The 25,958-nt window shown below is 46.3% G+C and overlaps 1 protein-coding gene across 1 annotated transcript in view; it reads left to right on the forward strand.

The window, feature by feature from the left end:
* The window catches only part of CACNA1I (calcium voltage-gated channel subunit alpha1 I), a gene marked incomplete at both ends in the record, with an annotated part of 159,604 nt that overhangs the window by 103,153 nt on the left and 30,493 nt on the right, over positions 1-25,958 (forward strand). The window contains 10 exons of the mRNA XM_082309099.1: positions 2,303-2,462; positions 4,707-5,022; positions 5,727-5,819; positions 11,678-11,984; positions 13,401-13,798; positions 21,984-22,135; positions 22,759-22,944; positions 23,637-23,754; positions 24,247-24,402; positions 24,855-24,945. Coding sequence (XP_082165225.1) covers positions 2,303-2,462; positions 4,707-5,022; positions 5,727-5,819; positions 11,678-11,984; positions 13,401-13,798; positions 21,984-22,135; positions 22,759-22,944; positions 23,637-23,754; positions 24,247-24,402; positions 24,855-24,945 — 1,977 coding nt within the window. The remainder of the gene's footprint in view (positions 1-2,302; positions 2,463-4,706; positions 5,023-5,726; positions 5,820-11,677; positions 11,985-13,400; positions 13,799-21,983; positions 22,136-22,758; positions 22,945-23,636; positions 23,755-24,246; positions 24,403-24,854; positions 24,946-25,958) is intronic.

Here is a 25,958-nt window from a genome sequence, read left to right on the forward strand (position 1 = left end):
GACTTAGAAATGGAACCCACCAATGCTGAAATTCTTTGTGATGTGGAAAAGATACCAAGTGCTGGGGCCACCTGCCGGTTCGTGGGTTATGGGCCCAGGTACTCCAGAGTGCCTAGCATAAGGGCAATTGCTATGATCCTGGAGCTGTGGATAGCACAATCCTGTACTGTCAGTAGCTCCTCTGAGAACCTGGATGGAGAACGTGTGGGCAGGCAGGATGTTTCCAAGGAAAAGACAAGCAAGTTTTGCAAGTCACTTGTCTTCTCCTGGAACATGGACAAAATCAGTTTTCGCAAATTCTGACCCAACAAGTGTGTTGTCTGTAAAATTCTGGTGGGGATGTCTGTTCTATCAGTTCTGCATTTCAGCGTAAGGGAAGTCTTATTCTTCCCATTACCTCTGCTCTGAGATGGAGCTAGCATCAATTGATCTGAAAAACATCACCCCTGCTTGCAGTGCTGCTGGCACAGCTTCCTGTGTCACTTGGCTCTCCCTAATGTACTGACCAGGACAGTTTATGGGAACTACCGAGCTTGTGCTGTGAAGCAGCGTTAATGCTGGGAACATGCTGCACTGCAGTGAGGGTGTGTGGCCTTAAAGCCGAAGTGTTGTGCAGAGCATTGCTCCAGAGCCTGGCAGGTCACAGGGACAGGCGGCAGGGCACTGTGGCTATGCTGTTGGGCTTTGTGTGGTGACAGATTAGAAAGCTATCAGTGACTCATGGCATGTCTGCGATCCCCAACGAACAGCTGGAACTGTGCCCCTGCACTGCTGAGTTACTGATGTGCTGTCTAGAAACTGCTTTAACTGGTGACTAGCAGTACAGGTGGGCAGTCAGGCAAGCAGGGCTTAGCTCCTGCTCCACAGCCTGGCCTTAGAGCTAATGCCATCATTCCTTGTTCTTCATGATCCCATGTAGCCATCCTTAAGCATCTTTTCCTTCCTACACATCACCTACCTGCAAATACCACTCCTGTCTCTCCCACCTCCATCCGTCCCTGAAGCATTCCCTCCTGAGCTAAACCAGTCCGATGCCCCACACCAGGCACCTTTCTCCCTCTCCCTTCAGTGTGCATGCCCCCCATGCCTGCATGCCCCCCACAGGCATCGCTTCCCTCCGCTCTCTGCAACGTGAGCAGCTCTGGGAATAGAGACAGAGTGTAACGCACAGCATTGTGTGGCTAATTACTTGACGCTGGGCACACAAGGGGGATTAGCTTGTGCCTCAAAGGGCTGTCAAGGAATCCTAATCTTATCTTCCCCTCCTCTTTCCCCTTCTGCCATCTGAAGTAATGAACTGGTTATAAATACCTAATTAGTTAATTATTTGCTGGCCTACATGGAACATCTTCAGTGAAGGAACTCCCTGGGCCCCTGGGGGAGGGACCTCCATGGAGGTGAGGAGAGATGACTGAACAAGGTATGCACTGGGGTAGAGGTGGTACGGTGATGCTTGGAAGGATTTCTAGACTTTCACCATCCCTGGAGAGCAGAGGAAAAGTCATTAGCTCCACAGAGAAAGGAGCTTGTTCTTACCCTTACTTGTAGCTGTGTGAGCTGAAGAGCCAGGGAGAACTAAAACCACAGAAAAAATTCATTACCTAATGAAAAAAAAAAAAAAGTTATTTTGGAAACATTTGCACTGGCTAGAGGTCCTGTGCCTGTTACCTGTGTGCTCCAGCCCTCTTGGGGAGGGGTGACTAGACAAAAGGGAAAGTGTGGTCTCCATGACTGTCCCCTGATGAGACTGTCACTGAGAAGACCAATTTATGCCAGTTCGTGTGTGCTGGAGAGGTTCATCCCACTAGGTAGGCTGGCTGTGGACCGTCAATGCAATTCTCACAGGTTGTAGCATGCAGTCTTCAAACTGGGGTGTCTGAGGCTGTTGAGCTGCCGTGGACCTTTTGGGCAGAGTTTTCACTCCATTGTCCTTCTGCAGGGAAGGGACAGGGGGCAATATCAGTGAGGGAGCTGATGGTACTGAAAGTCGTCTTCCCTTTTCTTCTCGCTGCTGCAGACAGAGGCCTAGGGTTAAGAGATCACAGCATCACAGCAGGCTCTGCTGGCTGCCTGTCAGTAGAGATTAGGACAAGAAAGGGCAATGATCATAAATCTAACCTGGTTTGGGCAGTAATTAATTTCTGACACTCTGCTTTTACCTTCATGTGGCTTTTTTTTTCTCCTCCTAAATTTTCCTTTCCTTTTCCTTTTTTTCCTTTTCCTTCCCTTTCTTTTTTCCCTTTATCTCTCTCTGTCCCTCCATCCCACACTTGCTCTTTCTGGTTCTCTTCTCCCCCTGCAGGCATGCGCATCCTTGTGAACTTGCTCCTGGACACCTTGCCCATGCTGGGGAACGTCCTTCTTCTCTGCTTCTTTGTCTTCTTCATCTTCGGCATCATCGGGGTGCAGCTGTGGGCTGGGCTGCTCCGCAACCGCTGCTTCATGGAGGAGAACTTCACAATGTGAGTGCCTGGGAGACGATGTCTCCTTTCTTTCTTCCAGGGACATTTCTCTTTGCCCTTCCTCGCTCTCGTCTTCTGCTGCCTGGGTCTCTGTGTATCGCTTACTCCAAACGGCTGTAGGGTGATAACATGCAGAGTGTTGGCCATGTCTTGCAGTGGAAAGGAAGGGAGGGCACAGGCAACTGGTTTTAGTCTGTCTTCACGGTCCACAGATGCCAGGGCTCATTTGGATTTGGCCAAGGCACAGGTTAGCATAGCTGCCCCCTCCAGCCATGCCCAGGGATTCAAGATGCTGCTCCTACTCCCAGAAAGTGTTGAAACTCTGAAACACCATCCGTGCCGTCTTTCTCCCAAACTTGCTTCCTCTTTAAAAAACAACAACCAGAGGAGTCTTACAGAAAGCCATAGTGCTGCCTGATGCTTCCAGGGACATCTTTGGCACCTTCGAGATGAAGCTGAGGTCACTGTTTGGACAGTAGTGCATTACCTCCGGAGGCTTTGAAGAGACATGGGGAAATTATACTGGAAAACTTTGGGAGTAGAATTGCATGTGGGAGGTGCTACGGGGAGGGGACAGAGGGCTGTCGGGAGAGGTGTCCCACAGCTGGGTTAGTAGAAGTGAGAGCATCTGAAAGTGAAGAATGGCTGCTTGAATGGGACAAAAACATGGGGAAACATGGGCATGGTTCTCTCAAAGAGAGCCTGGAGCCACACAGGGGACAATTACGGGTATCTGAGGTTTTTTCTGGGGGAGTCAGGGGGAGCCTGCAGAGCACAGTTCTCCTCTTTCCCAGAGACAGTGGGGTGGAAATCTCCTGCCTACCATGAATTCTCTGATTACCTTCCTGGGGAGCAGAGCACCAGTTCCAGGGCACAGCTCCTTCTGTTGACTTTCTGGCTTTGGCAGATCTTGGGCTTTAAAATGTCTTTTTAAAACCATCTACTAATCCCAGGCGTCCTACCAGTTTAGACTGCTTAAAAAACCCTAAAGCTGTAGATCAGTTTAGACTGATTAAACAATTCTGAAGCTTTAGATCATCTCAAATTGGAAAAAAAAGAAGTGTGAAAATACTATCTGCAGAACAGCAGTGGGGTTGGAAAGTACGAGCTGTTTAAAGCAGCCATTTACTAAGTTTATGTATTCCTTGGGGAAAAATGAATGTTTAGGATGATTGTCCTTTATGTAAATCAGGGCTAGTACTACTTTAATGAGCATAATTACATCCATGCAGAGTTGATGTAACTGAAAAGTGAATTGGGGCCACAGCCTGCAAAGTGACGGATACTAGAAAATCTTTGGCTGACCATTACTAGAGAAATGAAGTCTGCAGGCATCCAGTTCACCAATGACGTGAATATGTTACGACAGATCTTTGTGGTTTAGTCCCATTTAGTTTAGAATCAGAGACTTTCTCTCTTTTCTTTTTCATCAACATTTGTCCTCTTCCAATGACACTTAGTGAAAAAGTCTGCATTCGTGCAACATGAAAGTTGTGTATTATAGCACTGCAAGGAATGCACCAGATAAAGTTTAATGGAAAATTTTAAATCTCTACCTTTCATTTTCCTGATCATTAGCTCATCTCCAGCTAGGCAAGCGTAGATGATTTTAATTATTCATGCATTTGGAAGGTGCTTGCATTATTTGGAAGAAAGCATGTGAACTTGTCATGAAACATTGCACCCATAATGCTAACTGTCAAGGAGGAGCCAAAGTTAAGGTTAAGTCAATTTTAACTTTGCATTTCCTGATTTTAAGGCTTAGCTGTGCAACCTTAATTATGCATGAACTGGATTTTTTTTTTTATAAGTACAGAAGGTTCACTGCCAAATGTTATAAAACATGTCTATCAACGGTTACATACATGAGCACATCACAGTAAAGCCTGATGAACTTGCTTAATATCACCGCATCTGATTTAGCTTTGATGCTAATGGGGAGAGTGATCAGAATGCAAATCTCTGCATTCTAGCCTTTCTTCGTCTCCATGCAAGCAGATTGTGTAATTTGGCTTGGGGTGATCTGATAGCAGGCAAAGCTCTGAAAACTGGGGACTCGCCCTGGAAATTTCCTGTTTTCCAGGAGTCCTGTCTTCCTTTCCCTTCTCCTGAGGCAATAAACCTGGAAATCCCTTACCTAGTGCAGTCCCTATGTCAGGATGGGAGCTCCCAGCTCCACCAGTGTCAGTGATGGGAAACGGTCTGTTACAGGAACTTTTTGACTGTGGGTTTTTATCCTTGCAGACAAGGTGACATTGTCCTGCCCCCTTACTACCAACCTGAGGAAGATGATGAGATGCCCTTTATCTGCTCACTGTCAGGAGACAATGGAATTATGGGCTGTCACGAGATACCCCCACTGAAGGAGCGGGGCCATGAATGTTGTTTGGACAAGGACGATTATTATTACTACAACTCAGTCCGTCAAGAGTTCAACATCAGTGGCATGTGTGTCAACTGGAATCAGTACTACAACGTGTGCCGTACAGGCAATGCCAACCCGCACAAGGGTGCCATCAACTTTGACAACATTGGGTATGCCTGGATTGTGATATTTCAGGTAAGACTGAGTTAGCCTCCTAACAAGGCTCAAGCTATTTTTCTTTTTTCCAGCTCAACCTTCCTGTGCTCCTGTGATAGTTTCTGCAGGGTGTGATACAGCTGCAGAGAGAAAAGGGCCTTGTAACTACTCTGGCAAGAGAGACAGGGTGCACACCATGCATGAATGGTGTTCCTGAAGATGAGGAGGGATGCAGAGCTGTCCCAGCCCCTTTCTGAAATGAGCTACACCCTTCAGGCTGACTTATACTAGTTTTTCCTTCAATCCAGATCACTATAGCAAAGGGGGTTTTTTGTTTGTTTTTTTTGTTTGTTTGTTTTTTTTTTTTTAAATTCCCAGCATTGCAGATGGGGGCTAAAATCCATGCTTTTTTTCTTTTCCACCAACTGTATGCAGTTTCCAGTCCAAGGGGCACAGAAGCCTGCTGCGGGTTTTCCCCTGCTGCGATCCAGGGAAATGAACTATTTTAATGAAATATTCCTGCTGTGGGCTAGCATGATCTCACAGGCTTTGACAGTATGCCAGTGTCACCAAGCAGTACCATGCTGATTTCCTGGAATGGAAATTTGGCCTCCTTGAAATGAATTGTTGTTTCTCACCTTCCTTGGGTTGCAACAGCCCTGCCAGTATCTGCCTGTATACACTGAGGAGTGAACTCTGGAAGCCCGCTTCCCTCCTGTTTCTCTTGTTGTTTTTCTTTGCAGGTGATCACACTGGAAGGGTGGGTGGAGATCATGTACTATGTGATGGATGCTCATTCCTTCTACAATTTTATCTACTTTATCTTGCTGATAATCGTAAGTATAAGACTTGATGGCTGTCAGCATTGCAAGCTAAGAGCCTACAAAAAACAATTGTTAGGCCAATGCAGATATCGGGGAAGCAAACTACTTTATCTGGATTTCTTCTAGGAATCTCAGGAACTCAGCTAGTTGATTTTCACCAAGAGTCGGTGGCAGGATCACACAGTTTTCAGGCAGGTTATTCTCTTTCACTCAAAAAATATGTCTAGGATTGATTCCTAGAGATATACATACCCAGTGTAGGATAATATTCTCGTCTACAGATCTTCTCTCAAAGTAAATTCCCCAAACCAGTAGGCCCAAAACCACAGAAAACCATTTCTGCATCTGCCCTCCTACTTGGTCTCTTTCTACATTTTAAGCTCTTGAGTCATTCTTGAGCCATATTTTATGGCTTTTGGCAGCACCTGTATTTCTCAGAATCAGGGTCTCAGATTCAGATTTTGTCAGATTCAGGGTCTGTCATGCTGGATTACTTTCTTAGCATGAACAAAAATGAGCTGCTACTCCAAAAGTGTCAGCGGTCCAACATAAAGAGGCTGTGTGAGATCACCTGTGGCTGATGGGGATGGAAAGAGAGAAGTGTGTCAGTGATGAGAACTTAATAAGCAGTTTATAAGCCCTGTGGATTTTATAAGTGAAGGTTGAAGGTTGCTTTGCTGTAAGGACATTTGTTGTTGGTGCCTGGAGAGAGAGGTGAGAGACGTGATACCATTGCTTCTTCCATTCGTCAAGCCTCCCGCATGTAAGTGCATTTTCTTGGAAGGAATATCCTGTTTCTAACAAGGAAGGATTTTGTTTTTATGAAGACTCTTGCACTTTTCCCACATGGAGACTAAAGTCAAGACTAGAAGGGAAAGACCTAGGATGGGTTATGGGAACTATAAAATCTGTACATAGTAGGTGCAATTTAGTTCTAGGTCACTTAACCAGTAAGGACCTCAGTGTGTATCTCCAAAGCCTACACGCATTTGGATGGGCTGCTGAATGGACCTGGTTAAGACTCTGCTCTTCACCTACTACTTGTCCCATATGGCTATGCCTTCCTAGAAATAGGATCTCTAGAAGCAGTCACCCAATAACACTAACACACTCACCTGGCACAGGATCCAGTTTAAATTCAAATTGACATGCAATGATTTGAGAGTAAACCTTAATCTAGTTTCTGGGAGAAATTCTGCAACCTGTACATATGGGGGTGGCAGAAAAACCCCTGTTGGTCCATTCAAGTCAGAGAACTTATGAAAAAGCTGAATCTTCATGATATCCTCGATTTCTCTCTGCCTTCTGGCCTTCTACCATCACAAGGGAAAGACAAGGAGAGGAAAACAGAAAGATGACCTACTCCGTGTGGGCTGTAGCATGAGCAGAGGTGAAATACACTTTGAGGAATGCTGCTTTTACTTTGAGGTTAGAGAGTCCCAAGGAGAGACAGTGCAGAGGTATGATTGCACAGGATGGCGGGGGGAGGGGGTCTCCCCCCAGCTCTATTCCCAAAGGCAAACTGAACATCCACTGCTTTTTGTGAGTTCAGAAAACAATTATTTCCCATAAAGTTTGTTCAGATCTCCCACCATGCGATAGATGTTTAGCACCTACTTGCATTTTCACTTTGAGCAGCATGGCCAGGATACCCAGATTTGTACAATGTGCATTTCAGCACAGCTTTTACTCCTGGCCTCAGACACAGTGTCTCCCAGAGCTGGGAAGGACTGTGCAGAGTCAGTGTTTAACCATTGGGGTGGGCATGCCCATCTCCTTCAGGCCAGTTCAAAAAATTGCCCCTCACCCTCTCCTCCAAACTACATACATTCTGTCAGCATATTTTTGGTTTCTAAGCAGGAACATCCTTCTAGTGCTGGCTCACCTCATGTGGATTCCCAGTGATTCAAACTTTGTCTCTGAATTTGCAGGTGGCTGAAAACCCTCAATTAAACACTCCACCTGAGATTTTACTGCAGAGTGTCATTGACATTTCTAGACACTCCCTCCTCATTTGCAGAAGCCATGTAGGTTTATTTCCATCAAACACAGGAGCACATGAACCTCAGCTTACTTTGGGGATTGCTCAGAACAAAGGAGCCATATGCTAGATGGGATATTTCCTTTGCCTTTGGTGGAGTTACCCCAAGAAAGTATTTAGCCTTTCTGTTACCTTCTTTGCATGTGTAACGCATCTTTTGCAGCACATAGCAAAACCACAGTGTGAACTTGCTATCACTTGGTTTCATTTTCCCTCTGAGATGTCTTATAGAAATGACGATCCCTCTTCAAGTCTCATGAAGCGCAGTCCTTCCAGCCTTCTCCATGGTTGAAAGGCCTGGGTTTTTAAGCAGGATTGCTCTGACAGTCATACTTCAAGCCCTGACTCTTTGCTTTTCCACATACATCCTAGCCTTGGCTCAAACTTTTACTCTTTTGGGGCTGGATCTCCGCAGCCTCTTCCTTAGAGCTATGCTTTCATCCATGACTTCTCCCTCCCTCACAGAGATATCTTCAAACACCCACATAAGGGCACTATCTGCTACTGCTCTTCTGGCAGGAAGAAAGCTCCACCATCTGGATATATTCTGAGCATGGTCTAAGACTCCTGTATAGACATGCTCCCCAAGGGGAAGAGTGCTGGCTCACCCTGGCACTCAGAGTGGCCTTGCAGAACAACCTGGTAAAAGCATTTTACGTATTCAGCAAATTGTAAATAGCTTCCTCCTCTGCCAGAGACCAGGGAGGTGACATGCTTTCACCTCTCGGGTCAGTGCTTCATTTCAGTCTTCCTGCTTGAGGTCCAGCTGTCTCTTTGTCGCCTCTCCAGCTACTTGGCCGCTGGTGAGGCTCCTGAACTAGAGAAAGCTCTTCTGAACTCTCAGATTGGCAACCACGTTGCAGCACTCAGTGGCATCCTTGAAGTGCTCTGTGCTTATGCGTGTGGGCTTCAGAAGAAGAGCTGGATATCTAGCCATAAGCAATAAAAATAATGGGAAAGTAAGTCAGCATCTCCAACATCAGTCAGATTTTATTATATATTGCAGAGACAGGGATCGAGCCTTGGGCTGAACAAGGCCAAGATCTGCTTAATCACAGTACAGCTCAGTCTCAGGGCTGAACAGGACTCCTATGTCGGGGCTTTGAATCAATGGTCTCCTTCTGCCTCTGTCAGATGCTTTGTCTGACTCCATGTCAGACACTTTTGGTCTCCCCACTCAGCTAGCTGAGATGGATCACTCAATTACGAGCTATCTGGGACCCTTACTGTCCTTCTGCTAGCTGGGAGGCAGAGTCTTAGAGTTTATGGACTCAGCAGAGCCTTAGAGTTTATGGACCTGCCTGTCGCCTTAAGGATTAAACAAGCTCATTTGATTTGCGTTTGATGTTCCTAGCTAAGAGGTTTAAGGATTGGGGGTAAGTTGCCATATCCAGTCGTCTCCCTCCTCCCCTCTTTGGTCATCTGGTGGGAGATACAGCAAATGGTGCCTGTGAGGACAGGGCTTGGTGATGTGAAACCTGAACCGCCCTTCGCATTCAACCCTAGGCTTACAATGTTACCCTGCTGAGGGCATCTTTTTGCCCTCAGCTCCTCTGCTTGTAGCCTAGAGAGAAGGTGTTGCAAGTCTTAATCACTTGTTGTTTGTGAAGTTGTTGGAAGTTGCAAAGTACCAGGCAGTGTCACAACTAGTGTTCCAGAAAGGCGCGCACAGCTGGCATCCAGCTCCCAACCCTGCCTCACTCAGGACAAGCCGAGGGAGATAATTGAATGGGCAAGCCCGTGTGAGTGTTGTGTGGTGCTGAGGGGGAAGAGGGCAGGAGAGTGCATCAGAGAAGAATTTGGATTTCCAGTCATGCCCTTATCAGTGAAAACATGCAAGACATCATGGACTGGGGAAAATCTTGCGGGAAGGCGAGTCAATCCAAACGAGGCATTGTTTTAATTTTCAAGGCCACATACAGAAGCTGAAGGGAAAAATAGGCTGAAATATGGGCGGGAGGAGAGGGAAGAGAAGGGTTCAGTGATGAAGGGAAGCAGAATTAGAACAGCTTTGAAGGGTGCTGAGAGGAGGAGAAAAAAAAAGCCCTTTATTTTGAGATGGTTTATTGTCCTTATGCTGAATCTGGTTGGGAAGGGCTTCATGTTTCAAAGGCTTATTCAGATGCTGGCAGGGACATCTCCCCTTTGAAATACTGAGAGCCACTGTACTGAGCCTCTGGACAGAGCTGCTGGGCACCTGTGTGCAAGAGAAAGGGACAACCAAGGGTGCAAGCTGGTGGGGGAGTGGCAAGGGCTGTGCACTGAGGGGAAGGCTGCTTGGACAGATAAAACAAACTGGGGTACTTGCTGAAAAAAACACTCCACCTTTTCCGTGCACGAGGATCAGGGTCAGGTTATCGCTACCTTTGCTTGCCCTCTCCCCTTTGCTGGAAGGGTTATATGGGGGAGGACACGTGCGTGAAGATAAGGGCAGGACTGGATCCAGCTCCATGTCAGAGCTGTTTGCTTGGAAAGGAGAGATGGGGAGGTGAGACTGGGTCCTGTGTGGGTTCGTACAGGAGGAACATGGTGCAAGGATGTCCCTTAGCAGGATTGCTCCCTGGTCCAGGGGAAGAAGAAATCTTGAGCTGGTGCTTCCTCTTCTCCTGGGGGCTGCCCTGCAGAGTCCGTTTCAGAGCAGTGCAGATGTGTGGTCCTTGTTCAGAGATCAGACTCTGCGTTTTATAAATGCTGTATCGCCACTTCCAGCTCTATGGGGAGTAGACACCAATCAAGGCATCGTAGCTTTTGAGAATGATTCTGAACGTGGTTACCAGACCTTTTATGTATGAAATTCTCATCATATTGAAGCCAGGTTTTATCCTAAGTGTAATGGATAGATCTCCTAGTGGAGATTCATCTGTAATTTCTTAATATGTAACACTGAGAGTGCAATTTTTATCTCCAGATCTCTCAGCACCAAGAAATATTTGCTCCATTTTACAGATAGGAAAACTGAGGCAAAGGAAGCTTAAAGGGAATATGCAAAGGTTTAAAATAAGCCTGACAGACTTTTTGGCTTCTGTACGGAGAAAAGGAAGAACTTGTGCATTTTGTTTTGTTTCTAAGAAACTGGGGGAGTGGGTTGTGGTTATTTTTGTATTTGAAATGGAAAGCCTACCTAAGCTGGAGGACAAGTGAAATAAGAGCTAATATAATATGTCTAGTATCAGAAGAATAGAAAATGAGCAAGGAAGCACTGTTTTGCCAGATTATTTAGTATCCTTCTCAAAGTCATTAGTTTTCATAAACTCCTCTTTGATTTCAAGAGCTCATTCAACAAAGTGCCATCTCTCTGTATGGTGAATTAAGGTGTAAATGGTAGAAATAAATAAAATGCTCTGAGAATATTGACATGTCCTCCAAGAGTTGAATACTATAAATGACAGTGTATGATTGTTCCAGTAGTAAAAGAGCAAGTAGAGAAGAAAGTAACCAAAATACCAAACTAGTTCTCTATCTCCCACCTTCTGTTTAACACAAAGGAGAGGGAAAGAAAAAGTCCAGTTTTCATCAAACCTTTTGCAGGTAACTTCTAAGTGACTTGCTAAAGGTCCTAGAACCTGCCAAAAGAGCCAAAAGTCAGGCCTGTGTTTCCTGAATTTCAATTCAGAGCTCTAAATTCTGCATGGAAATGACATTGAGCGAGTTCTCAAAAACAAGCTCAGCCAGCCCTGACTTTCTCTGAAATCCCATCTCCATACACAGACTGGTTCCCGTTCCTCTGTCTGCCTCCAATCACCTTCCCCTCCTCTCTCCTTTTACATTCCCTTTCCCACAATGTTCTTCCTCATGCTGACACTGACTATCCCTTCTCCTTTGCTACTAGGTGGGCTCCTTCTTCATGATTAACCTGTGTCTGGTGGTCATCGCCACACAGTTCTCAGAGACAAAGCAGCGGGAGCACCAGCTGATGCAGGAGCAGAGGGCCCGGTACCTCTCTTCCAGCACTGTTGCCAGCTACATGGAGCCAGGAGACTGCTACGAGGAGATCTTCCAATACGTCTGCCACATTGTGCGCAAAGCCAAACGCCGCACCCTTGGGCTGTACAATAGCATACAGAGCCGGCGGCAGGGCCACGTGGAGCCGAGCAATGCCAAGCTAGGCATGAACAGGAAGAGGCAGAGGCACTACAGTAAGGATTGCGTGGGTAAAGCTAGAAATGCCAATAGTGGAAACGTGAGAGTAACTGGGAGCATCTCCATGTGCCAGCTTGCCAAAGGACCTGTGCCTACAAAGCACAGAATTAAAATTAACATTGGCCATTGAGCATGGGGCCATGGCCAGTGCACCAGACCAGAAAGGTGGGGATGACCAACAAGAATGGGAATGAAACAGGGGTGACCAGCAGGGAACATGGGAAACCCAGGTCTGAAACCGAGAGACCATAATGGGATAACATTAAAGGCACTGGCTGGGGCTTGTAAAGGGCTTCAGGTCTGGTATAGCAGGGTGATGACAGCAGTTTTGGAGAGATAAGTATTAGGGGGATGTGATGGAGTGGGACTAAGGATTGGACTCAGTGGCACAGCAGGTCCCCCAGAGCTCTCCTCCCAAACTGAGTTGCTGTGGGACCTCAGGAGAGAGGCAAAGGGAGTAGAATTACAATAGGGTGTCTCCTGAACCAAGGGAGCAATACTGAAGAAGTCAGTTTGATATGTAAGGGCAATGGAGACAATTTCTCTTAATGGGAGCACATGCTGTTGTGTAAAATTAGGCACGAGATACCATTTAAATTGGATTCCTGGCCTGAAAAGTGACTGTAAAAATGGTTTTATAGAGTTAGTATTAACTGCCTGCCGATGCCTTTCCTAAGTTATGTTTCCCATTAACAAGCAAAAAGGCAGATTTTTGTTCAGCTGGTCTTGCATACTCAGTCTTTCATTTTCTTTACTTGCTGAGAGAAAAGTTTCTGCAGGCTTCATGCACTGTGTTAATGAATTAATTGCTTCATTCCCCCAACATCCATTTGATCTTCCAAGCCCAAAGGAAGGATCGAGGAACACAAACTTAGTTTTCTCACCAAAGTCAGGAGATCTGTTCTGATTCAGAGTGCACAGACTATTAGGAGGAAGTGTTCTTGTGCTATCTTTTCTGACTTCTTGAGATGCTTTGCTAATGTAGCTTCCCTAATTTAGAGAGTTCAGCTCAGCCTGTGGGTTCTCAGACTCCACTTGTAGCAGTTCAGGCCAAAAGCAGCCCTTGTGATTGTTTTTCCCTCAGTTCCCACTTAACACAAGCTACTGAGTCTCAAGCTGTGATTCCTGCATCAGACAAAACAGTTCTTCCTCTGATGGACATGAACCCCCATTGAGCCTAATCACGGGCAGCTGAACAGTGCCATGCCTTTTGGTGACACAGCCAGTCAGTATAAAGCCTCCAACAGCAATGGCTTTTACTGCTGCCCTTGAGATGATGCGCCAGTGTTTAATCATCCTTACAGCTAGAAAGCCCAGTTATCCTGTCTAAATATCCAAAAGCCAAACAGGTGCCCAGTTCTGATGTCTTTTTCAAAGCCTTCTCCTTTAAGCACGATCACTTCTCTCCGCAGGGCTTTGCCAGCAGCACAACTCTCTTGACTGCCCTGCTCAGGGCTTGGTCCAGCCCATTGCTGTGACAGCAACCTCTGATCCCACCAACTGCCCCCGATGCCATAGCGGGGAGCACGAAGCATCGCGAAGGCTTTCTGTCCTGGATAGCACTGACTCAGACCAGGAGGATGGAGGAGCCAGCGAAGAGGAGGGAGAGGGCAGCAGAGAGGACCAGGGTGCCTCGGCACTGGAGAAGGAGGAGGTGGAAGAAGGCGGACGGCTGAAGCTCTGCAGTGACATGTGGCGAGAAGTGAGGATCAAGCTTCGAGGAATTGTGGACAGCAAGTACTTCAACCGTGGGATCATGATCGCAATCCTAGTGAACACCATCAGCATGGGCATTGAGCACCACGAGCAGGTAAGGCACCTCAGGGCACAGGGTGGGCAGCGGGGACTGGTGAGTCCTGCTTGGGGTTATGGCATCACTAAGCAGGTGATGCAAACTGGTGGAGGCAGAGTGAGCAATTTGGACCCCAGGCTGCAGCACAGATGGTCCCAGCACGGCTTTGGAGAAAACCCCAGGATCTAGCAGGGCCTTTTCTCCCTTGTCCCTGCACTTAATCACTTTCACTGTCTCTATGTATTTTCCTCTCATCTCCTTTCAATCCCTCTCTTTTCCTCCTTCTCACTCACTTTTATCCCTCTGTTTTTCTTTTTTACCTTGTCTTCTCTTTCCATTTGCTTCGCTCTCCTTTACCCTCATCTCTTCCATCTTCCTCATCTCTCTCCCTCATTTCTCTCTTCATTAGCTTACTGAATCCTTAGTCTATTTGGTTAATTTAATGTGCCCTCTGGGGATGTCACAGGCACTTCACCAGCATCTCAATTCAAATCCATCAGCTTGCTAGCCTTTCCAGCTTAATTAAGAGATGCCTGAGCACAGTCTATCTATATAAGAAGGCTAGGAAAGGCACCACCTCCTATCTCCAGTCATTTTGGGGGCTCAGATGGCTTGAGCCTTTCCTTTGCCCTGACAGCAAGAAGTGATAGATAGGTAAGACATAGACAGCAGGTGTGGGCACAGGTTTGACTTTCACACCAATAGTTTTCAGGCAGCTCTGAGTCAGCAGTGCACTTTATCCTAATGACAGACTTGTGAGATGGAGAAGGATTGTGTGCCCTCATTTTATAGCAGGGAAACAGAGGCTGTCTACTTTGTGATGTGCAGAGCCAGCTTCAGAGGGTGTTAAGCTCGCCCATGACCTTGCATCTGCATCACTGGCTGGTAACTCTGCTGCACTTTGCATTAAATGAGTTTATGCTGTACATCCATGTCTCAGATCTATGCCGCCAGTCTGAATGTGACCATGATTCACTCCATGTGTCTGCCCAGATCACAAAAATAAGAGATCGCTCCACTACTGAGATGCTGACTGCATTGAAGCTTTGGAGCCAAGGTGAAATCTAGTCCTGAACACAGTCTCAGGCAGCAAAGAGACAGGCAGTGAGTCTGGTTCAAGCAAGGCACTTGGATTTGTCCTGTGCTGTGTCAGGATGGAGATATCTTGAGACCCAGAGTTGCCCTGTTTGAGGCAACATGGTGTCTGAGCCAGTATTTGAAGACTCAGATGAATGGATCCCACCCACATACCAGGCATTAGACCATTTTTCAAAGCCCAGCTAGTTTCTGATACAAGGATGGGAAACCTTAATTTGATCCCAGAATGCAAAACTGCACTGGATGCTTCAGTACCAGAAAAATACTGACAGGAGCTCAGAGAAGAGGAGAATGAAGAAGAGGCTGGAGGGGTTGACTCATGAAAATAGATAAAAAAGAGCGATATATTTATCACGTAGCAGAGAGATGACTAAGGGTTGAAGTCCAGGACAATATGAAAACTGCACACTGATGTTTTAAAGATGTGAGCACCAAGCAGGGAGAACCACTGTTCATTTTGGTTTATTGGAGACAGCATGAATTAAGAGTTTAGCAGAAGAATATTTGAGCTGGAGGTAGAGAATTCACTCTCATGTTCTGGCTATTGTGTGTGCAGATTTAAGCCCTTCTAGGCTGTCTCTGCTGTGTTTGTACAGCCTGCAGCAGAGTGGGATCTGCCTGCAGCCTTGGGGTTTCTAGTAGCAGGTTATTAATGACACGTCCTTAAAGTTATGCTATTGCTTTTTATCCATAAGTAGCTAGGAAAACCTTATGACCCTGCATGCTGTTTCTACTAGAAAGAGGTGTCAGCCGAATTGATCATAACTGAAAAATGTGGTGCAGCCTGTTTATTTAAAATATGTATACTGGATGCTGTTTCCCTGAAAATAATATTCAGACCATACCATGAATTCCAGGTCCTTTTCAGTCATCAGTTAACTCAAAAGCACACAGGCATTTGCACTCCCCTTTGCTCTCTTTCATGAAAGTTTTCCTCAAGCCATGTTATCAGTACATCTCAGACTGGTGCTTCATTGCCTCCTTTTCTCTCCTTCCTTTCTCTCTTTCCTGTTGTTTTTCCTTCCAGAAACACAAATTTTGACAGAGCAATATCCAGCAAAACCCCTCTGCCCACAGAGATCTGCAATTTGCAGGGTGACACCATCCTATGACTGAAGTAGCTTCTGTTGCTTCAGCTGCTTCATTGTATGAATGTCTCCCGTCCCAGAGCTAATGCGTATAGAGACCTCTCGAGCTTTTATTTTCCGGTGCATGGGAGATCACAACCCTAGCCACTCTCTGGGGACATAGGTGGCTGGGCAAGAGGACATGTGAAGGTGTCACAGGTTTGAGCAATCCTGGGAGCAGCTCATAGCACGGCCGTCAGCTCCTTGCTGCTCCACTTGTTCATGGACTATACACAGGTGAGCTGGCCCACTGACCAAAGCACCCACCAACCATCACGTTAAGGGGTGAGAGAGACTTCAGGAGCCAGGCACAAGGTTGAGGCTCGGAAACACAGGAACCTGGTAGACAGAGCCCACGTGCAAGTCTCGCCTTCAATTTCTGAGCCTTGACCAACAGAAAAAAAAAAAACCCCAAACATTAATTAAAATTATCTGTTTGTTACAATTCAGGGGTTTTATTCACAACGTTTTTCTGCCAGGAGACTTAACTTCAGCAACTCAAACCACTTTACTCAGATCCAAATAACTTTGGAATTTGGCTTTGTTTAGCTTATCCATCCAGTCCCTTGTCCTGTCCTGTTTATGTGGCCAAGGCAGCTTCCCAACTCCTTTCCTGTGAGGGAAATCAACTAATTTGGGGACAAACTGCACTGCTATGAGTCATTTTTAATCCTTAAGCTTATCACAAGTTATCATTTGTAAATAGATAAGTTTATTCAAATCTATCAGTGTCCATTATACCATGTAATATCCTCAGTATTAGGCCTTCAGATATTGCTGGGGCATTGCACAAACCAAAATCCATCATTTCAGTCTCTATCCTGCTTGAAATAGATTTTGCAGTTCTTCAGATCTGCTTCTACTTGGAAGTGCCTATTTTTAAAATCCAGTGTAGAAAATCAAGATATTAGATGCTTGTGGCTGTCTAGAAAGATCCTTTTAAGAGGCTTACTTTTTTTAATATTCACAGAGGTTCTGATCCTGCTTGCTTTTCTCCCTTATTCAGCATGACGATGAAAGGCTGGTCCCAGCTGAATGTCCCAGGCTGCCTTTCTCATTTATTTCTTGAATGGCCTGTTGGACTCAAGCTTCTTTGCTATTAGTAGCCAATGAGACAATTGCTGAGTAACTTGGTTTATCTTCACCAGTATCTACTTACAGTACTCCTTTGTACATCAGATCAATACTTTGTGAGGTCTGTCTTGGGCGGATCAGGAGACGATCCTTTGTTTCCTAACTAGACCAGCCCTGTGGATCAGTACCTTCATATGCTTTAGCCTGTGTGATTTCCCTTTATACCAGCATTTATTGCATCCACAAGTTCATATTTTACAGTTATTGCTTCTCTTTTACTATTTGCTGCTTGTCAGAAACATTCAGCAAATGTCCAAACCAGCTCATCATACTGACATTTAGTAAATGATGGAACAGTCTCCCTGGGGTGGTAGATGAAACCACATTACTTCAGTCTTGTAAAACCAGGGTATAACAAAACATCACAAAATCCTGCATTGGTTGTGGGGTGGCGATTAGAGTAAGTAAAAGCTAGTTGGTATGTTCCATGGCTGATTTCTATGACTGTTCTGATTATTGTCAAGTGACGTTGAAATGGTGAGTAAAACTGGACAGGCTGGAAAGACCTCTCTATGGAGAGAGGTCTTTATTTCTGTCTCATGTTCTCAGAGGCAGTGATGTGCAGGTACGGTTTGGTAGGGCTGGTCTGCGTAGATCACATCAATTACTCTTCAGTTTCTAGACAGTTGCAAATTTACTCCTGGTTAGGAGAAACTTCTGCAGGGGCTTCATGGTGGTCTGCGTATCCTTAAGCTTTCCTATAGTGCAGGAGTTTCTAGCTGCTGTCAGATAATGGACTAATTACATTTTCAGTCTAACCTGACATAAGAACTCCAATGTTAGTTAGTAAGACACTGAAAAGGGCGGAAAACACTGAGCTGCTACCCTCCTTTGCCCCAGTTCTAGTTTCTGATCACTGGGCAGGAGCTCTGAGGTAGATCTGGATCATACATTTCTCTCTCAGTATTTGATCTACATTGTTAGGGATGAAGGACTTTGTGCCATGAAGATATGAATTAGGTAGTTTCATGGATTTGGGAAGAGATCCATATGCAGAGTAGGTGAACCAGTCTGGTTAAAACACTGGCTCTGGGCATGCTTTGCCCCCTGGGGTCTCTCTCCCCTTCAAGCCCCCCTCCTCACCCCAATACTCAGCTCCCATAGTTTTGTTCAAGTTTCTCTCCTACTGTGATGGGTAAACCAGTCTATTCTGGCTTGGCAATATGAATAGACTTCTTGTGGGGAGATTTCTGGTGTTCCCTGGTTTTGCTTGGACTAAAATAGCCTTGAGTTCAGGCCTTTCCTTGTGGACACTTCAATTTACAGTTTCTAGGTAAACCCGGGTGGCCTGGGAGGAGGAAGCCTTGCTAATAGCTTTGATGATAAATGCCTGAGCACTGCCTGTGGGAGCCTGGGGAGCTCTCACAACTGTGAGGTGACACATCCATTGTGTTGGGGATCCCATGTGTCAGTAGGAAGAAAAGGAGAGAACCACTTTTTCCCTTTCATCAAGTTCACACTTCCCTGGCCAGAGGGAGTCCCCCCCACCAGCCGTGTCCCAGCCACCAGCCTTGTCCACTGTCACTCATGGCCACGCTGGCCCAGGTGCGAGGGCATCCCCGCACAGGACACAGCCCCTGGTGGCCCCCACCCTGCAGCCCCGGCTCCCAGCTGATGGCTCTTTGCACTCTGCCGAATTACCTCTATCTCTAGAAATGGCTGCAATGCAGGATCTGCCTTTAGCCAGTGGAGTGTGCCTCTCCAGCTGGCTCCTCTCTCTTTTTCTCTTCTTTTTCCCTGGAGTTCATTCCTTTTGTGTTGCTCTTCCTTTCCCAGCCTTTACTTCTTTCCTACATAATTTTTAAAAATCTCTCCTTCTCTGCTTCTTGTGGGTGCCAGTGAGTTTATTTTACTATTTCTTTTCAGCTTTGTTTTTTGATTCCTCTTTCACTGCCTTTCTTTCTGCCCATCTCTCCTTTCTTTCCCTACCCAGTCTTTCCTGCCCCTCTCTCTAGGAAGGATGGGGCTGATTGATGGCCCATTAGAAAAAGATTAACAGGTGGAGGCTTGACTAGAGAAACAGATGTCAGGGAGGGAACAAGAGATGGGAGAACAGGTGACCTTTTCCACAAGCGTGATGCAAGCATGGCTTTTCAAACATCAATTGCTCCCTACGACAGCACAAGAGAGAATGTGTGGACAGGAGAGAGAAGAATCATCCACCATCATAGCCTGTCACTTTTTTACATTGCTCATTCTCACTGACATAATCATTTGATTTGGGCTGAAGTTGGCATCTCTGTTTAGCATATGGACCTCATGTTCTGGCACGTGTCATTACTGCTTGGCTCCCCATGAAGTGATCTTCATCTCTCCCTTCCCGTGTGCACTTGCTCATTCTTTCTCTCTCTTCGCTCTTATCTCCCCTCCTTTCCCCCTCATTTTCAGGATGGTTTTGTTATTGAAATGTAATTATGGGTGGAAACTGAGCCATCTCCCCTTTTTTGATTTTAGAGAAATGGAGTATTTCAATAAAAAGCTGCAATGAGGAGCGCAAGAAATTAGCAAAGAGCATGGAAAGCCACAGATATGAGGAGCAGTTTCCAGTCCATTTGCTCGCCTGTGAGGATCTGGGCCCCTGGGGGTCCCAGAGCAGGGGTTAAAGCAGCCCCCAGCTTCAGGGGGAGGGTCAGACCCAGAACTGCATTCCTCCCTCACTTCCCCTTCCACCAGCTGAATAAGTAACAGGTGCAGCCAACACAAAGGCTGCCCTTCAGAAAAACAGCAATTTTGCATTCCTCAGGGAGAGACCATGACTATCCTTCCTAGTGGGCACTAGTACTGAGTTCATGGTAAAAATATTGGCTCTGACCTGCAGAGACTCACTTTTTTATTTCCACAGTGCCAGGCATGTCTGTCCTGTCTTACCCCAAATAACAGGCTTTTGCAGTTTTCTTGTTCCTATCCAGTTTATGTGATGCTTAAAAGAGTGGCCTGGTAGCCAGGCATAGTTCAGACCAATGTGAAGGAAGAGGGGAGTCTTCAGCCGCCTTTTCGGCACAGGTATCCCAACAGTGAGAGCAGTACTGCCTGCTGCCACAGAGCCTGAGTCAGACTCACCTTGAAGGCTCGGAGCTGCAGTTCAGTGGCGCAGTAGGTTAAACATCAAATACGTAACCTTGTCTGAGGTGTGACACACCTGCCCCAAGGTAAACATGGAAATTTGGGCCAGAGGAGCCCTGAAGAAGTGCCTTGGAGCTGCCGCGCCTTGTCCCTCTGCTTGGGAAGCTGGCACACCTTCATCTGCAGCAGGCCCCCAACAGCTGCTGCTTGGGAAGGTGATGGCCAGCAGCGTGCTACAGCCAGGTGAATTGCCCTAGGAGTCTCATGTGGTCTGAAGGCCATGGGTTGTCTAGCCTGGCCCCAAGATGTAGCCTATTATACTGGGAGGAAGTTTTTCTCTCACTTTGGGAACATTTTGTACCTTGCTATTGCTGTGGTAGTCTCCCTGGGCTATGTATGTGTGCATCTGAGTATGTGCAAACATGGGCAGGCTTGCGCATGTGTTGCCCCTTGTGCATCTGACCTTGTTCAAGACCTCAGCCCTTGCTGTTTGGCCTGGTGCAGTCCTAGTCCCTGGGTGAGAGGTGCTTTGAGCAGATGAGTCCATCCCAAATTCAGTGCAGGGAATGCCTCCATTTCACAGGGGATGGCAAGATCCTGGTATCCCTCATCAATGACATCAGTGTAGCCTCTGTCTCCCTCTGAAGCAATGTTTCATCATTCCTGAGGAAACGGTCTAGACCCTTTCCTGACCTTATCAGAGAAGTTTCTAAGGCTGCACACACTGAAGAAAGTCATTAATTCAGAAAACAAAAGGAGGAGTAATTTAATTTGCTCAGACTTGTTCCACTGATAGAATCATTAAAACACTTTCTCTCACATACACAAAACACATCGGTCTCTGCTGGAGAAGGATATATCATAGAGGCTGAAAGATGTCAGAGATTCAACAGAAAAAAATGCCTGAGGCAGGGTCAGATTGCTTTTTTTTCTTTTTTTTCTTTCTTCAACACAATCATCTTGTGTCATCCCTGAAGGTTTTCACCTTGTGCATCTGCCTTTCTCCTCTTGCTGTCCATTTTTCTCTTTTCCTCACCCTGTCCTGCTCTTCCTGTCCTTTACATGTAGGTGTTAGCAGTGTGCCCCTCCTCACTGTTGTCTTATTCATCCAGTGTGATATTTGCTTGGGTAATTATTGAGACCACTCTGAGGATAGAGGCATGAGAAAAGACTGCTGGAGCAAGACTGGAAAACTAATGCATACCAAGGATTTGGTGGGGAGCGGGGGAGAGAAAAATGGGGAAGGGAAAAAATAGAGGGGAAAGGGGCAGAGAAGTGCATTGAGGTTTAGAGGAAGATGGGGAACTGTTTTCCTACCATTCAAATGTTTTCAGAATTTCAGGAAAAAATTGTGCCAGCTACCTATGGAAACGTCAGAGGAAGAAATCCTTGAAGAAACAGGTTGACCACAGATTAGCCGCTTTTGCCCTGCTTCAAAAAATACCCAAGTTCTTTGCACAAAGTAAAGCAGCCTTTAGCTGGGGGACCAGGGAACGGAGTGGGATGCAGGAGACACTTCGTCAGCCTTGGCTGTAAGAATGGCTGTCGGGCTCCTGACCACCTCTAGTAAAAGAATTTATTAGGGATATAATGCATGATGAATCTATGAAATGTGCAAAGGAATTGGAGTGCAAGTGGCTCTATCCAGCTCCACTCTAATCTCACCCATGGGAGCTTTGCAGCTCCCTACAAAGCCTGTCCACTGGGAATGCTTGGCCCTTTATTTCCCATAATTTCAGGGCTCTTTCAGTTCTGACTCTCTGAATTTGCCTTCTCTCCAGCCAGAAGAATTGACCAACATCTTGGAGATCAGCAATGTTGTCTTTACAAGCATGTTTGCCTTGGAGATGATCCTGAAACTTGCTGCTTTTGGTCTCTTTGATTATCTCCGCAATCCCTACAACATCTTTGACAGTATCATCGTCATCATCAGGTGACAAGGGCCTTGGGGGTCAACTGAAATACACATAGACAAGAATACCACAGAGCTTGCACGTTTTCATGTTCCTTTTCAAAAAGGATTTAGCAGCTGTACTAGGAGGAGCTGACCTGATGCACAAGGCCAAGGACTGGGAGATCAAGATGTCTTTTCCCAACTCTTGGCAACCCTAGGCAAGCCACACAGCATTTCTGCCCCTCAGTTCTCTCCTCTGTAGAACGGAGGCAATTGCAATTGCCTTGTAAGTCCACAACAAATACTAGCTGTGAAATATTTTAAAAATGTACAAATTAAGGATGCTACAAAGGTTTAATGTGTGATAGAGGAACTTGTCTTGCTGGAATTTAATGCTGCAATCATTTCCTTATTCCTGCAACATGCAGTGCCATGTTCATGTTCTTAAGGGAGAAATGCAGCTTTCTACACATAAGTATAAGCTTATAGTATATACTTCTAATTATATCTTGCTCAAACAGATTTTCTCTGTGACCCCTTTATACTTGCTGCCAATGCAGAGGTGAAAACTTGGATTAGCATTGTTATTCCCCTCTCTCTTCTGTTCGTTCACTTGTCTTTAATTTTGTCCCTTGTACTCCCTGTGCCTCTCTGGGCCATAGCATCTGGGAGATCATCGGCCAGTCGGATGGGGGCCTCTCTGTGCTGAGGACTTTCCGTCTCCTACGGGTGCTGAAGCTGGTGCGTTTCATGCCTGCGCTGCGCCGTCAGCTTGTGGTGCTGATGAAGACTATGGACAATGTAGCCACCTTCTGCATGCTCCTCATGCTCTTCATCTTTATATTCAGGTGAGGAGGCAGTTAGTTGCCTCACAGTGTTTTGGAGAGGCACTGCATGGCTCACGTGGACAGCAACTTCAGAGCATGATTGCGTGACTCGTCTTGCACATTGCTCTAGGCTCAGGCAGCACTGACAAACATTTATTTGTTCATAAGGGCTGAGGTTACTGCTGCCCTAAATTGGGTTCAGCAGCTGAAGATTTTGCCCAGACCGGGTGGAGAAATACTGCCACCAAATGTGCACGTTAAGCGTAATGTCCCATTGCAGGATAGGTGAAGTCTCTTGGTAATCAACACTGGCTGCAGGAACAGTTCAGTCTGGAAGCTGACTCTGGCAGAAGGGCGGCAGGAAACAACCAAGAAAGTTTGTCAGTGCATCCCATGGATGCAGTGGTAGGGACATGAAGAAAAATGAGAGCAGACAAGAACAATGGAGAGAACAGATAGAAAGGACGGGTTGGAGGGAATATGTGAGCTCTGAGGCAGTACAGATGGAAAGCAAGGTTCTTTGGTGAGCTATAGGGGTGCAATACACAGCTCCTTCACGGATAGGTCCCAGTGGTCTGGCTGTGTTTTTTCTACCCCTCATTCCTGTGGTGTTACATTAGATTGTTGGGTGGAAAAGAGAATGACTCTGATGAGCTCATTGTGTTGGCACCGATATTTATATTTGACGCCATCTCCACTTGTTGTCCCAACAGCATCCTGGGAATGCACATCTTTGGTTGCAAGTTCAGCCTCAGGACAGACACAGGAGATACAGTTCCTGACCGGAAGAATTTTGACTCCCTGCTGTGGGCGATTGTCACTGTCTTCCAGGTGAGCCCACTTTGCTCTCTATGGGAGGGCTAGGGCAAAGCAAAGAGGATCAGGAGGTGCTTTTTCTCATTGTGGTATGTTGCACTCAATCCTGATGACACAAAAGGCCGCACAAAAGGCTCTGGCATGTGATTTTTGGAGGAAGAACAATTACGTGTTGTAACCAAACGATTGGTGTATCTCTCAGGCAGGGGTGCTCCTTCCTTCCTAGGAGACAGTTTGCAAAGGTCACTCCTGTTGTGGCAACTCCCATGGTTAACACCATCACCTCAGAACATGGCTGCCCTCATGGTCGCTCTTGTTTCTTCCTGCTCAGCTAATATTATCGGGGCAGTACCACAGCTGGACAGTGACAGAGGGCAGTGGGTGTGTGGTTATGGGGAAGTTAAAAGGCCTGATGTGGTCTTGATGTCTATCCTTTCACTGCCCTTCCCTGAGAATCCCCTTTGTGTTCTTCCTTCATGCGTATGTGGCCTCTGCTCCTGGTTGCAGATCCTAACCCAGGAGGACTGGAATGTTGTGCTCTATAATGGCATGGCCTCCACCTCGCCATGGGCATCCCTCTACTTTGTGGCTCTCATGACATTTGGCAATTACGTGCTCTTCAATCTGCTGGTGGCCATTCTCGTGGAGGGGTTCCAGGCTGAGGTGAGTTGCCACCGAGGCCTCATCAGGAGGAGGAATAGAGGTGCTAAAAAGGGGACCTTTGAGACACCTTGAGGGTACTGGGGTGGAGGACTTCCGACGTATCACAGCTCTGTCATTTCCCTTGTTAAGTTCAGGGTGGGCTTCCTTAAAAAAAAAAAAAAAAAAAAAAAGATGACAGTATTAATCCTTGCAAGGAAAGAGACAAGCCCTCTGGAAGGGAGTTCATAATTTCCATCCTGTGCAACAGACCCTGTCCAACTAGGGTGAGTCCTTTGCCCCTCCAAAAGCAAGAACACAGTATGTCAGCCATCCCAGGTCACATGTGATTCTTTCCAGTGATCACACTGATGCCTGGCTGCCAAGGAGGATTTTACAGTTGTTCCAGCAATGAAAGAAGAAAAAATGGTCTTTTCTGTTTATGAGTTTCCAAATTCTAAATTTTTGTGTTCCAGGGTGATGCCAACCGGTCATACTCAGATGAAGATCAGAGTTCATCAAACATGGAGGAGTTAGATCAGTTCCAAGAGGCTCAGGAAGGCTCAGGTACAATAGCTCAAACAGCCTCATTTGCTTATCTCCCGTTGCTGTTTAGTGAGAAGTCTGAAAGCAGATTCTGCAGAAAATTCACTCCCATCTCCAAGAACTTACTGGTTTTCATTTTGAACTTTATGCTAGCTTGTGGTGTTACCTGTGGAAAAACAGAGCCGTGTTGGCATCCTGAGGAATGTGATAGCTAAGGGGATGCCCTGGTTTCAGCTGGGATAGAGTTAATTTTCTTCTTAGTAGCTGGTATAGTGCTGTGTTTTGGATTTAGCATGAGAATAATGTTGATAACACACTGATGTTTTGGTTCTTGCTGAGCAGAGTTTACACTAGTCAAGGACTTTTCAGCTTCTCATGCTCTGCCAGGTGCATAAGAAGCTGGGAGGGAGTATAGCTAGGACAGCTGACCCAGACGGGCCAAAGGGCTATTCCATACCATATGACATCATGCTCAGTATATAAGCTGGGGGAAGAAGGAGGAAGGGGGGGACATTCGGTGTGATGGCGTTTGTCTTCCCAAGTAACCGTTACGCGTGATGAAGCCCTGCTTACCTGGAGATGGCTGAACACCTGCCTGCCGATGGGAAGTAGTGAATGAATTCCTTGCTTTGCTTTGCTTGTGCAGGTGGCTTTTGCTTTACCTATTAAACTGTCTTTATCTCAACCCATAAGTTTTCTCACTTTTACTCTTCTGATTCTCTCCCCCATCCCATCGGGGGGGGGGGGAAGTGAGTGAGTAGCTGTGTGGGGCTTAGTTGCTGGCTGGGGTTAAACCACAACAGGGGAGCAGTGCTTGAGTGACCTACATAATGGCAACTAGGAGTGAGAAGTGAGACTGTCTCTGCTTAGCTTCAGGGGCACCATTTCAGGAACACTGTGTCCAAATCTGGGACCCACATTTAGATAGGGGATACCAACACATTAAAAAGGACTTGAACAAATCTGGAAGTCTTGCCTCATAGCGAGAGGCTAATGAAGCTTAGAGAAACCAGAGAAGTGACTTGATCACACAC

Source organism: Platalea leucorodia (assembly GCF_965183815.1).
Source record: "Platalea leucorodia genome assembly, chromosome: 4".
In the NCBI taxonomy this organism is placed as follows: Eukaryota; Metazoa; Chordata; class Aves; order Pelecaniformes; family Threskiornithidae; genus Platalea; species Platalea leucorodia.